This window comes from Euleptes europaea, chromosome 19 (assembly GCF_029931775.1).
Source record: "Euleptes europaea isolate rEulEur1 chromosome 19, rEulEur1.hap1, whole genome shotgun sequence".
Taxonomy (NCBI): Eukaryota; Metazoa; Chordata; class Lepidosauria; order Squamata; family Sphaerodactylidae; genus Euleptes; species Euleptes europaea.
Window position 1 is genome coordinate 23,644,685 of NC_079330.1, and position 14,893 is coordinate 23,659,577.

Below are 14,893 nucleotides of genomic sequence, written 5' to 3' on the forward strand. Positions count from 1 at the left end.
AGAGTTGGCAACGCTACCCCCAAGTGATCAGACTTTCTTCTTGCAGCCTAGTGCAATCCGAGGATTGAAGCTTGGTTGGGTGAAAAGTGCTTCCAGCAATGGTTAACGGGATGTTATTTTTCTATTTTTATCCGATCCTTCCCCGAAAGAGCTTGAGATGGCTTTGCATTGTTCCTGTTCCTCTTTTTTTATCTTTGAAACAACCCTGCAAAATCAGCTGGGCCTGCTGAGAATGGCTGGCCAAACGTCACCCAGGAAGCTTCACAATGCAATGGGGCTTTAAACCAGAGTCTCCCACTTAGGGTTGCCAACCTCCAGGTACAGTTGGAAAGGAAACAGTACTCAAATCTATATACAAAAATATCAAAAGTGTATTACAATACAGTGGATATAACAGTGGAGTGCAAACAAAAACTTATAAACAACCTAAACAGAAATAAACATAAACGTGAAACATAAAGTTCATCGATTGAGTCCAAATGACTTCTAGAAGATGTAAAATCTCATTTATAGTCCATTAGAACTTGCGTGTATCTTGATGCTTAATTTTCTAAAAATCAAGTGAATTCTTGATTCCTTGTTAGAGGTAGGTAAAGATGGATAACGCCTTCTGGAATTTTTAGAAACTTTTTTCGCTTGTGATGCTTCTTCAGCCTGTATGATTGAAGTTCTAAGGCGCCAAACTAAGGGCTGCAGCTTTCGTTATCAAAGTTCTTTTGGTCACGAAGTTCCTCAAGATTTTTTGAAATACTTTCTAACTGGAGAAAATGGCCACTTTGGCAATTGGACTCTATATCATTGAAATCCCTCCCCTCCCCAAACGCCGCCCTCCTCAGGCTCCACCCCTAAAACCTCCTGCCAATTTCCAAGAGGGACTTGGCAACCCTACTCCCAGTCCTGGTCTGACATTTTAATAGGGTTGCCAACCTCCAGGTACGGACATTGCCACAGTTGAGAGACATTTTGTATATTTGTATATGTGGACTTTCAATTTATTTTTCAATTTACAATGGAATATAGTATATTTACTGTGTGTTAAAAAAAAATTTTTTGAACCTATTGAAGTGGAGGTATTGTTAATCATATTGAGTTTATGTGCTGTTTGTTTCCTAATAACCTCCAGGTAATAGCCGGAGTTCTCCTGCTATTACAACTGATCTCCAGCCGACAGAGATCAGTTCACCTGGAGAAAATGGCCGCCTTGGCAATTGGACTCTGTGGCATTGAAGTCCCTCCCCTCCCCAAACCCCTCCCTCCTCAGGCTCTGCTCCAAAAACCTCCCGCCAGTGGCAAAGAGGGACCTGGCAACCCTACATTTTAACCACAGCCTTCTGGGGGAGGGGGGTGCAGACCACCAGAAATGAAGTCCCATTTTTTTTAAAAGCTTCTTTAATTACCTGAGTGGTAGCTACTAAATCCTATCGCTAGAAGGAGAACTGTTCAGTAATAAACACTTGTTTAAATCAAGTGTGGGATCAAAGTAGGCATGCTTCAGTTATTTAGTTATAAAATGCCAGCGCATATACGAAAGAGAATAATAGTTCTATTGAGCATAGCAAAAATCCTTGTCATATTATCCACACACCCCTTCTCTGGGTGTTCCGAATATGTCTCCAAATCTACAGGGGTTATATTTCTCCAGAATTCTTATCTTGCATTCTTGATGTCCATGGCAACCAGGACACCTCAACCAATCTTGGCCTTGGGTCTCTGAAGGAAAGGTCTGATATGCTCTGAACAGTAAGGATAAAAAGTAACCCCAAATTCCTCTCCTTCTCATGTCTCAGAAGATGAAAGGCTATCAGAGCAATAGAGCAGCAGATACCCATCACAGCTTAACTTGGGTTTCCCTCAGCCATAAACTTCTTTTGTAGTTAAAAAAAAGGAGTTTCTATCCTTCACTTTGTGAGGAAACAGAACAAACTTAGCTGCCTCTCTCATGCATTTTAGTTTGGTCATTAGAGCGCCAGGTAGGGATGCCAGCCTCCAGGGGGGACCTAGGGATCCCCCAGAATCACAGCTCATATCCAGACTACAGAGATCAGCTCTCCTGGAGAAAATGGATGATTTGGAGGGTGGACTCTGGGGCGTTGTACCCCACTGAGGTCCCTGTCTTCCCCAGGCTCCACCCCCAAATCTCCAGGAGTTTCCCTTCCTGGATCTGGCAACCTTACCCCCATCCCCTGCCAATGGCCAGAGGGGACCTGGCAACCTTCGTGACAGGTATGTTAAGCTTCTGGGTGTTCTCCCATGGAAAGCAGCTGCCAATCAGAGTAGGCAATACTGACACAATGCACCAAAGTCCTGACTTGGTATAAGACAAGAGATCAGGCTAGCCTGGGCCATCCAGGTCAGGGCAATGCACATGTACAGAAGAAAGAAAATGACATGAATTGTGGGAAAGCATGCATACAACGCACTCTGGACAAATCTAACGATAAATATAATAGTTGCATCTGGGCCATCCAGGTCAGGATCAGTAGGTCAATAGGGAAGGAGATAAGGAAGATTAGAGATGTGGCTGGAGAGACAGGGCTGGTATTAATGTGGCCAGGAGAGTATTATATGTGATTCATCCTCCCTGCATTTTGTCCTCTCGAAAACCCTGTGAAGTAGATCATGTTGAGAGTGACTGGCCCAAGGTCATATAATAAGCTTCAAGGCAGAACAGGGATGTGAACCCAGGTCTCCCAAGATTTAGTGTAACACTCTAACCAATATACCTGGAGCAGAGTGAATTAGCCAGTGAAGTTACATGCTCCCTGCTCTGTCTGACTGGCAAGAAGTTTCAGGGGCTGGGTTCCCTGGCTTGGGTCTCTTTAGATGAGAAAGCACACTGAAAATTTATGGCTTTCTTGTAATAGTCGCCTGATTTAGAAATGCAGAACAGACTAACGGAGGAGGCAAAAAAGCACTTCTGAATGGGCCATCCCATCTCAGTTTCCCGGAGAGGGAGAGATCCTGGGCCCCCAGAGGTTCATCCAACTCATCTCTGGTTGTTTATGCATGGGAGTTTTACCTGAGGTTCGTTGCTTGCTGGACCCACACTTTCCTGTTGGGAATCTATGCACCAGCAGTCTCCAAACTCAAACCAAGTCCCCACCCCTTTAAATGCTGCTTTGTAATTGGCTTACTTGTAGTGCTTACTGTGAGAGAAAGTTCTTCCCCCCCCAACCCAATTGCCACATAAAAAAGCAATTTAAGAACAACAACAACAAAAACGGAGCAATATGAAAGAGGGGGGGAATCCAAGCCTTGGTTTTAAAAAGCTTTTCTTCTGCTCAGAAAGAGCTCTCAGGAGGCAGGAAGTATTTTAATCTCCGCCTCTTTACACGTTGCTTTGTAATTGGCTGTGAGCAAAACCAAGCTTGCATGCCCCGCACTTTGCCATATGCACGAGGATTTCACCCGGACTCTGCTCAGGGAACATAGAAGAGTCGGGTTAACAGAGGAATGAGAAGATCCGGACGTTGTGAGGGCTGGCAGCGAAGTCATCTCTAGTGGACAGAAAACTCATGCACAACTCCAAGGAACAACCAACTCCAAGGACCGGGGACAAATGTGAGTGAAAGTACCCATGCATAAACGACCACTGTCTGCCTCTCTCTGTTTTATCCCATACACACACAAGACCTGCCTCTTCTCTTCAGCTCAAACAGGTCATCTTCTCCAAGCTCCTATGGCTACTCTCAGGGGACTACCTCCTAACGGTTAACTCCCCTTGAGGCAATATCATGGGCCATTACCTTAACAAAGGAATTGATAGCCAGCAGCTGGCAGCAAGAAGAAGAAAAATCCAGGGCGATAGTTAGCTGTTCTCCCAGGTGAAACCTTCCCTTCTTTGTTGCAACCAGCCACACAGATGAGATTAGATCGCTGGCATAGGGAGTTGCATTTCAAGAATTAATCTGATAGAGTTGGTGACTATAAAGCAAATGGCTGCTTGCCAGGAGGTGTCTCTCGACTTTGATGATCCTTTCATGGCTTCTCCCTGATTCTCTTCTGGAAATTTAAGGATGTTTGTCGTTTTCTTCTTTTTTTAAGAACAAATACCACCTAGGAATCCAATTCCCCAGATGTTGAATGTCAAACAAAAGAGCTGTTTCTTTCTTCTTCTTTTTTGTTTCTAATGGAAACAGCGGTTGTCAGGGAACAGGGAAAAAAAAGGAGTAACGGTGACTAAAGAATACGGGAACACCTAAGGGAATGAAAAGAATGTTAAGTGCCTCGAACAAAACCCTCTTTTGATTGACTGCCTCTTTCAAATTAGCATCATCTGTTCTAATCATTGAATGAAAACGTGTGCCTCTGTCAACCTGGCATCTCTAGCCACAATGGAGTGCTCTAGAGAGACGTGGTAGCGATGCGATCGGCTCATCACTTGCCATAAGGATCGGTACTCCTTATGTTTTCCCCCCCTACGGTCCTTTTAGCTGGCGGTGTTGAGACGCTCGCAAATGGCGCGCCGAAACAATTGAGCTGGCCCTGCTTGCAGTGGCGAGTTTCATCTCGAGCGAAGCACTCTAGGCTCTAATTGCTGATTAATTCTCAATTTAGAACCAGCGGTGTTTGGAGTGTGTTTGCGTCCCCACCATTGGCAGCTTTGTTTTGCTGGGGTTGATGGTGATTGGAGTTTTGGTGACCTTTTGATTTGGTTCAGAGGCGGCAAAAAAGGAGTTTCACATCAACCCGGTTTGGAAGGCAAGCTGGGGAAAGCTGGAAAGAGTAATTCACGGAAGAGAGGCTCCGGTGGGAACAGATCCTTTGTTTAGAGAGCCGTCATGGAAGGTTATTCCCTACCACTGTTCAGAAAAATAAGCTTTGTGGCTTGAAGAGAAAGGAAGTGGCTAGTAATATGGAGGCATCTGTGTGTTCTAGGGTTGCCAACCGCCAGGTTCTAGCTAAAGATCTCCTGCTATTACAAGTGAACTCCAGCCGATAGAGATCAGTTCACCTGGAGAAAGTAGCCGCTTTGGCAATTGGACTCTATGGCATTGAAGGCCCTCCCCAAACTCACCCTCCTCAGGGCCCGCCCCCAAAATCTCCAGGTATTTCCCAACCCAGAGCGGGCAACCCTAGTGCGTTCCATTCTTGTGTTGTTGGAGCCTGCCAATTATACATATCTTAATCTTAATCTTTATTAAAAACAGTCATAGACCAGCACAGCTCTTCAAAATTTACCACTAAAACCGTTAGTATTAAGCTCTACCCACAAGTTTATACAAATAGTAAAAAAAAAGTTGTTTGCACTCTTTGCAAACTATATATACTACCCTTTGAAATTATTGACCTACCAATGTTCTCAGCAGCATCTGATGAATTCTACAGGCCGCTGCACAAAACGTAGCCTTTCCTACTTTAACCTGTGGGTTTTCTTCTATAAGCAACATTTTAGTGTACTCCTGACCTGTATGCTGACTAAGCCAGGTGGAGATAAACTTAAAACGAACCTCTTGATATAGTGGACAGCTCAGTAGAACGTGCTCCGTTGTTTCAATTTTCTTTAGAGCACATATTAGCAGTGCACAGGTCCCTACAATGCGTCTGATAGCTTGATCCCATAACATGTGAATTGGGCAACCCATGGATTTTTCCACACAAGAAAAGCTTCAATTCATATGAACAGAAGCTATACTCATATGGAAAAACCATGCATTGCCCAGTTCAGATATTGCAGGATTGAGGCATGATGTTTGTCATAGCTTTCAGTTAATTTACATATTTGTTTCTGTTCAGTTACTTATGCGTACATGATAATTGGTTTTTAAATCTGGTAAAAAACAGTGATCTTGATGTGATTGTACATGAGGGTCATGTTGAGTATGTTTTTGTGCAGTGTTTTACTGATAGACACATGTCCTTCTAGCATCAGTGTATAACTGTACAAAAAGAATCTTGATGTGATCATATGTACATAAGTGCACATGTATGTGTGTGTGTGTAAAGTGCTGTCAAGTTGCAGCCAACTGATGGCAAGCTAGTAGGGTTTTCAAGGCAAGTGACTGAGGTATTTTGTCATTGCCTTCCTCTGCATAGCAACCCTGAATTTCCTTGGTGGTCTCCCATCCAAGTACTAACCAGGGCCAACCCTGCTTAGCTTCTGAGATCTGAAGAGATCAGGCTAGCCTGGGTCATCCAGGTCAGGGCAATGCACATGTATGGAAGAGAGAAAATGACATGAATTATGGGAAAGCATGCATGCACAGCATTCTGGGCAAATACAGCAATAAATATAACAGTTGCATCGTCACTGGAGTGAGGATCATGCAAGTGGGGGACCTCATCTGACAAGTGGGGGACCTCATTTGAAAAGTGGGGGACCTCATTTGAAATGGAGGTCACAAAGTTAACCCTTTTCAAACTTCTTATAAGAGCCAGCATGGTGTAGTGGTTAAGAGCGGTGGTTTGGAGCAGTGGACTCTGATCTGGAGAACCGAGTTTGATTCCCCACTCTTCCATATGAGCGGCGGATGCTAATCCGGTGAAGCAGGTTGGTTTCCCGACTCCTACACATGAAGCCAGTTGGGCGACCTTGGGTTGGTCACAGCTCTCTTAGAGCTCTCTCAGCTGCTCCTATCTCACAGGGTATCTGTTGCAGGGAGGGGAAGGGAAGGTGATTGTAAGCTGGTTTGATTCTTCCTTAAGTGGTAAAGGAAGTTGGCATATAAAAGCTAACTCTTCTTCTCCTTCTCCTTCTCCTCCTCCTCCTCTTTTTCTTCTTCTTCTCCTCCTCCTCTCTCTTCTTCTTCTTCTCCTTCTTCTTCCTCTTCTCCTCCTCCTCCTTTTCCTATTTTTCTTCTTCTTCTTGGACTTGATCGGCTAAGTGAATGCTATTGGTCAACTGGACCCACAGAGGGACTTATCTGTTCAACATTTTGTGTTTCTTCTTGCAGAAGAGCTGAAGGCCCCCCTAGAGGAGTACGTCAACAAGCGATACCCTGGCCTTGTGAAGGTGGTGCGCAACCAAAAAAGGGAAGGCCTGATCCGCGCTCGCATCGAAGGCTGGAAAGTTGCCTCTGGTCAGATCACCGGCTTCTTTGATGCACACGTGGAGTTCACAGCAGGCTGGTAGGTATAGCATTCAGATTCTATTTTAAATTAGCCAATATTAGTTTAAAAGGTAAAGGTCCCCTGTGCAAGCACCGGGTCATTTCTGACCCATGGGGTGACGTCACATCCTGACGTTTCCTAGGCAGACTGTGTTTACGGGGTGGTTTGCCAGTGCCTTCCCCAGTCATCTTCCCTTTACCCCCAGCAAGCTGGGTACTCATTTGACCGACCTCGGAAGGATGGAAGAAGAAGAAGAGTTGGTTTTTATATGCCGACTTTCTCTGCTACTTAAGGGAGAATCAAACTGGCTTACAATCACCTTCCCTTTCCCTCCCCACAACAGACACCCTGTGAGGTAGGTGGGGCTGAGAGAGAATGACTTGCCCAAGGTCATCCAGCTGGCTTCGTGTGTAGGAGTGGGGAAACAAATCCAGTTCACCAGATTAGCCTCCGCCGCTCATGTGGAGGAGTGGGGAATCAAACCCGGTTCTCCAGATCAGACTCCACCGCTCCAAGGTTGAGTCAACCTTGAGCCGGCTACCTGAAACCGACTTCCGTCGGGATCGAACTCAGGTCGTGAGCAGAGCTTGGACTGCAGTACTGCAGCTTACCACTCTGCGCCGCGGGGCTCCTAATATTAGTTAGTTAACAGAAAATTGTGTGTTGGGGGTGGGCGGTTTCCTTGCCCAATAACGTTATATAATTTGAAACAGTAGTAGTTGCTTGGTGGCTTGCAAAGAGCCACATCTGCGTTCCCCATCAACCGAAAGAGCCACGTGGATACTGAATGTCCTGTGTGACAGTCCACCAAACACACACATACAATAATGTAAGGTATAACCATTAAATATACAATGATAACCTTGGATACATCCATATGATTTTTCCCGGCCTTTTGCTTCCATCTGTAGCATGGAGCCTGCATCTCACACATCCTCCAGTCCCTCCAGCATAGGGTTGCCAGGTCCCTCTTCACCACCGGTGGGAGGTTTTTGGGGTGGAGCCTGAGGAGGGTGAGTTTTGGGGAGGGGAGGGACTTCAATGCCATAGAGTCCAATTTGCCAAAGTGGCCATTTTCTCCAGGGGAACTGATCTCTATCAGCTGGAGATCAGTTGTAATAGCAGGATCAGTTGTAATCTCCACTTAGTCCATGGAGGTTGGCAACCCTGCTCCAGCAGCTTGTCTCTCAAGTGGGGGCCACCTGAGAGCCACAAGTCCCACTGGGTGATGGCTTTTCATACTTTCCTGAATCGTGAAGGAGATGGCATGCTGAGGAATGGCGCTCAGAAGAACCACAGCTGTCATGTCAAAAGATCCACATGTGGCTCCCAAGCCACTGAGTATCACTGAACTGGAAATTTGCAAGCCCCAGTATCTCCCCCTTATTCCTGCCTTTATAGACCACCGTATGCATATTTAGAGACCACTCTACACATAGAAGCTAAAATGACTAAACTGAGGCTATCGTACTTTGGTCACATTATGAGAAGACAAGAGTCACTGGAAAAGATAATAATGCCAGGGAAAGTGGAAGGCGGCAGGAAAAGAGGAAGAACCAACATGAGATGGATTGACTCTATAAAGAAAGCTACTGCCTTCATTCTGCAAGACCTGAGCAAGGGTATGAATGACAGGATGTTGTGGAGGTCATTCATTTATAGGGTCGCCATGAGTCAGAAGCGATTTGACAACATTTAACTCACACGTCAGGTAAAACAGTAGTGGTGTAACGTAGTGGCTTAGATTCAAATAAATATTGATTCAAGTGATTTTGTGAATAATATATAATAAATTTAATACAAACACAAAATTGATATAAATAACTTGTATGTAGCCCTGTTGTAGCCTCTATGCATCTATTGATTCCTTACTTTTTGGGTTCTCCCCCCCCCCACTTTTTGTTGTTGCCATAAGATTCAAGCGATGCAATTGTAAACAAGGGTTACTCCCTCCTAAGCCCACTGACTTCGGTAGATTTTGAAAAGAGTAACTCTGGTTAGGATAGCACTGGGAGCTACTAATCAGAAAGCAAAGTTCAAATTTCACCTTTGCCATACATTTAAGGAAGTTGCTTTCTCCTGCCCTCACTATTCATCCATCATCAATCTGATAGAAGAAGAAGAAGAGTTGGTTTTAGCCGGTTCAAGGTTGACTCAGCCTTGCACCCTTCTGAGGTCGGTAAAATGAGTACCCAGCCTACTGAGGGTGAAGTGTAAATAACTGGAGAAGGCAGTTGCAAACCACCCCATAAATATAGTCTGCCTTGTAAACGTGAAGATGTGACGTCACCCCATGGGTCAGTTATGACCCAGTGCTTGCACAGGGGACTACCTTTACCTTTTACCTAATCAAGAAGATTACAATATGTATTGTACCTTTGCATACTTTGCAAGCATTCTTTACAGCACCCCTCCCACTTTCTGACTTGGATATAAAGACTCAGGTCTCCATTCCTACTTGTGTCTGACGAAGGGAGCTTTGACTTCCAAAAGCTCATACCTTGAGAAATTTCTTGGTCTCTAAGGGGCTGACTGGGGAAGGCACTGGCAAACCACCCCTTAAACAAAGTCTGCCTAGTAAACGTTGGGATGTGACGTCACCCCATGGGTCAGGAATGACCGGTGCTTGCACAGGGGACCTTTACCTTTACCTTTTTAAGGTGCTACTGGACTCAAATCTAAATGAACACACGATGCTTCCTTATACTGAATCAGACCATTGGTCCATCAAGGTTACTATTGCCTGTTCTGATTGGCAGTGGCTCTCTAGGGTCTCATTTAAGATCCATCACATCACCTGCTATCTGATCCTTTTCCCTGGAGATGCTGAGGGTTTAACAGGTGACCTTCTGTATACGAAACTGATGCTCTGCCACTAAACCAAGGCCCTTAACATATTCTTGCACCTCCTGGCACCTCCCCTATTCGCTTTCAATCAACCGACTTCATTGCTATAGCCCAAGACCATCGCAAAACAGTTTTAAATTGTTGATAAAATCAAGAATTGGGAAGACAAACAACGAATTAATAAAAATGCAGAAATCATGGACTTGTACATGAGTTATACTTGTTATGTATCATGAGTTATAGATCATTAAAATAAAATAGCATTTTGAGCCTCTTGTTTTCCCACAAACCTGGCTCGAGCTTTCTTTGCTGCAGTTGCAAATAGTGTAACCTGCCTTTACCAGGCAGCATATAAACAATTATATCCCTTGATGACCAACCAGTATGCTCCCCTATTAGCATTTAGGTGCCAAGCTCAAACATTTCCATTCACCCAAGCTTTTTACCGACATTTTATTCCATATTTAAGCTGTATCCCCTGACGGGTTGAATAATGCTCTTTATGGGGTGTTTTTATGTTCCTGAGACTGTTTTATGCTGCTGCTTTTATTGACCTGGCTTTTATAAGTGTAGATTGGGATGGTTTTATTGCTGGGAATTACTTTTAGTTGTATTGCGTTGTTTTAGTGATGTGTTACATCTGTAAACATGTATTATTTATTAGGGGTTTTGCCTCCATCCTTGTTAGCCACCACAAGCAGGCTTCTGGAGAGGGTGGGATAAAATTCAAAATAAAACAGTAAATAATAAAAGCTGTTGTAAGCTGTTGGGAGGGTTGTGTTGCATAGCTCAGATCCCATGGTCACCTTCAGGAAACTCTCAGAGAGGGCTGGAAGGCAGCAACTATCCTCTGCTGTGCATCTTCAGCATCTGTACAGGGAGGTTCCATTCCTAACTCTCTTAGTGAGAGATCATAAGTGAGATCATAAGTGGGGCCCTTGCTAGGGCAGGGCAAAGGGTCCACCTTAGTTTGCGATCCTGAATCCAGCTAGATGTCTCTAGGAAATCCAAAAGGAAGGAAAGCACCTGATGTTCAGAGCAGTTCAATAAGTAATTGGTCAGATTTGGTTATTGTTCACAATATTGTTGAGGAAATCTGATCTCCATGTACATTTTTATGCTGCCTGAGACCCTGGAGAGCCACTGCCGGTCTGAGTAGACAATACTGACTTTGATGATGGACCAAGGGTCTGATTCAGTATATGGCAGCTTCATGTGTTCATGTGTTGTAATAGCAGGAGATCAGTTGTAATAGCAGCTAGTACCTGGAGGTTGCCCTGACCTGGATGGCCCAGGCTAGCCTGATTTCATCAGATCTCAGAAGCTAAGCAGGGTCAGCCCTGGTTAGTATTTGGATGGGAGACCACCAAAGAAGTCCAGGGTTGCTGTACAGAGGAAGGCACTGGCAAACCACCTCTGTTAGTCTCTTGCCATGAAAACCCCAAAAGGGGTCACCATGAGTCGGCTGCGACTTGAAGGCACTTTACACACACCTGGAGGTTGGCAACCCTAAGTATGTTGGTATTTTAAGTAAAAAATAAAGTAAAAAGTAATATCATTAACTGGCTTTGCCTGTGTCTTCTATAAAGCTTGTATCTCCAGTACCTGGCATTAAATTTTATGGACACATGGCCCGGCCTGACGAAGTCAATTATGTCATATCTGGCCCTCGTAACAAATGAGTTTGACACCCCTGCTGTAAAGAGCTCAGTATAGTATATACACGGTTCTCCTGTCTGCTTGGTTGTTCTCACAGCAACCTGTAAGGTAGGTTAGAATCATAGAATCATAGAGTTGGAAGGTACCACCAGGGTCATCTAGTCCAACACAATGCAGGAAATTAAAAACTACCTCCCCCAACATCCCCAGTGACCTCAACCCTCCCCCCGCCATGCAGGATCCCACAATCAAAGCACTCCCGACAGATGGCCATCTAGCCTCTGCTTAAAGACCTCCAAAGACGGGGACTCCACCACCCTCCGAGGCAGCACATTCCAGCATCAAACAGCCCTCACCGTCAGAAAGTTCTTCCTAATGTTTAGGTGGAATCGCTTTTCTATTAGTTTAAATCCATTACTCCGTGTCCTAGTCTCTGGAGCAACAGAGAACAAGCTAGTTCCCTCATGAATATGACATCCCTTCAAATATTTAAACATGGCTATCATGTCTCCCCTCAACCTTCTCTTCTCCAAACTAAACAAACCCAACTCCCTAAGTCTCTCCTCATAGGGCATGGATTCCAGACCTTTGACCGTTCTGGTCTCTCTCCTCTGGACACACTCCAACTTGTCAACATCCTTCTTAAATTGTGGAGCCCAAAACTGGACACAGTATTCCAAGTGAGGTCTGACCAATGCAGAATACAGTGGTAGTATTACTTCCCTTGATCTAGACACAATACTCCTATTGATGCAGCCCAGAATTGCATTGGCCTTCTTAGCCACCTGGTTAACCTGAGGGAGGGTCTGTCTGTCTGTCTGTCTGTCTGTCTGTCTGTCTGACCAATTTGGTATCCTGCCCTTCTTCCAAGGAGTTCAGGGCAGGTAAGGCTCAGAGGAATGACAGATTCAAGGTCCCCAGGTTGAGCCTCCTGGCAGAATGGGGATAGCTAGATCTAGGAATGGATTTCTCTAGAGAGAACTGAAAGCAGTGCTGGATATTTGCCGATGGTTCTAGCTCAACTCCCTCTCCGTTAAGAAGAAATGAAAAACTCTTTTACAGGGATGACTTGCTGGTGTCACGTCAGACTCGGAAAGAATGGTGTTCTGTTTTTAACTCTGTGATGAAAGAGAGGCACTGCTGTTGCAAGAGAACTTTTTTTCCCCTTAAAAAGGCAGTCTTGCTGCTCAGGAAAACATGTTGTGAGAGGCTAATGCGCTTTTCATTGTGTCTGTTGATGAGAAGGAAGACGCAAAAGCACCCCAGAATAAAATAAGTGTGTTCCTACAAAAAGGGTTTGACGAAGAGAGGGTTGTGTGTGTGTGTTTGCAGTTATCAGAGATTTCTTTTGAATGCTCAAGCCGGAGGATGCATTTCCCAAAGCGTGCTTTCAAGGCCCGCACCTGTATACCTACCTAAATGCTGTTATCAGCCAATTCCTTTGGTTTTCAGGATGGGGTTTTATTCAGGCAATGGAAAGACTATAATTTACTGAACTCAAATGCTTGAAAAAAGCTTTTCTGATGTTATGGAGAAGATATTTACTGTTTACTCCTGCATATTTGCAGCTTGAAGTGCTTCGGCAGGGGTGTGCATCTCAAAATTCCCAAGCCAAAAATATACATAAAAACCATTTTGCGTTATTACCATCATTTGCAGAATGGTAAGCATAAATCCAGGATTCTTAAGCATTACGAAATACTCTCCCCCACCCCCACCCCAAAAAACAACCCATGTTATTTTTCATGTTCAGGTACTTCCCCTCTTCAGTTACAGTGAACATCTTGTTTTCCTTTGATTTGCCTGCTTTCCCAAAGGATCAGGAACACTCCCAGCCAATTACCATTGGAGACGAGCCCCAGAGATAGAATTATTAGGGCCCACCGGAGCTCTGAGCTGGATGACCTTTTCAGAGACCCTCCCACCACGAACAGTAGTAGTAATTAAGATACCCCTATGATGGATGCTCAAGGTGATCTCATACCAACTGGATGATTGATTTGTCACATGCAATCACACATACACATGCTCTGTTATTTTATTTTATTTTGAAAATGCAAACTTTTCAAAGACTGTAGTGATGGATCGGGGGTCTGCAAAGGAAGGCTCCATTACTTTGTGAAAGGAGACAATAGACCACAACAAGGAAGGATGGCAAACCCAGAGTATTCAGCAGAAAGGTTACAAAAATATTATCAGTTGGTCATTGAAACAGTATATAAAGAAAATGAATGCAGCCAGGAATTTTTTTTAAATGCTGAAGATATCTTCCTGGGCCACCACCATTTCCCCTCATAGGAAACTATGGAGAGAATGTTCTGGGGGCACCTACTTTAGGGGTCTGTAAAATACTTTTATAGCCCTGACCTGGGTGGGCCAGGCTAGCCTGGATCTCATCAGATCTCAGCTGCTAAGCAAGGTTGACCCTGGTAAGTATTTGGATGGGAGACCACCAAGGAATACCAGGGTCGCTATGCAGAGGCAGGCAATGGCAAACCACCTCTGTAAGTCTCTTGCCTTGAAAACCCTACAGGGTCACCATAAGTTGGCTGCGACTTGACAGCATTTTACACACACACAAAAATACTCATAGTATTTTCTTTTATTTATAGGGTTGCCAGGTTCCTCTTTGCCATCAGCGGGAGGTTTTTGGGGTGGAGCCTGAGGAGGATGGGGTTTGGGAAGGGGAAAGGTTTCAATGCCATAGAATCTAATTGCCAAAGCAGCCATTTTCTCCAGGGGCACCGATCTCTATATCTCTATTGGCCAGAGATCAGTTGTAATAGCAGGAGATCTCCAGCTAGTACCTGGAGGTTGGCAACCCTGTGTATTTAACAGTCTGATAATTGACACCTCAGAACGGGAGGAGGTTGCTGCCTCGGCTGGCAAGGCCACAGCAGACGCCAAACACTGTTGAGATTGGGGGAGAGGTGGCTGCCTCGGCTGGCTCACAGGCCGGATATGATCCCTAAAGGGGCTGGATCCAGCCCCCAGGCTTTATGTTTGACACCCATGCCAGAGTATACCTTCCAAAGTGGTCGTTTTCTCCAGGTGAAGTGATCCCTGCTGGAGATCAGTTGTAATAGTGAGAGAACTCCAGCCACCCCCATGGAGGTTGACAAAGCCTACCCCACCTGGAGGTCAGCAATCTAAGGAGAAGGCTAGCCTAGAAACCTTCACCCCAGTTCTGGTCACCACACCTAAAAAAGGATATTGCAGAGCTTGAGAAGGTGCAGAAAAGAGCAACCAAAATGATTAGGGGACTAGAGCAACTGTTCTATGGGGAGCGGTTAGGACGCTTTGGGCTGTTTAGCTTGGAAAGAAGGCGGCTGAGGGG

General features: G+C 44.9%; 1 protein-coding gene across 1 annotated transcript in view; it reads left to right on the forward strand.

Annotated features, from left to right (window-relative positions):
• Positions 1–14,893, forward strand: part of GALNT17 (polypeptide N-acetylgalactosaminyltransferase 17) — a 234,374-nt gene that overhangs the window by 126,289 nt on the left and 93,192 nt on the right. The window contains exon 4 of the mRNA XM_056865090.1: positions 6,894–7,068. Coding sequence (XP_056721068.1) covers positions 6,894–7,068 — 175 coding nt within the window. The remainder of the gene's footprint in view (positions 1–6,893; positions 7,069–14,893) is intronic.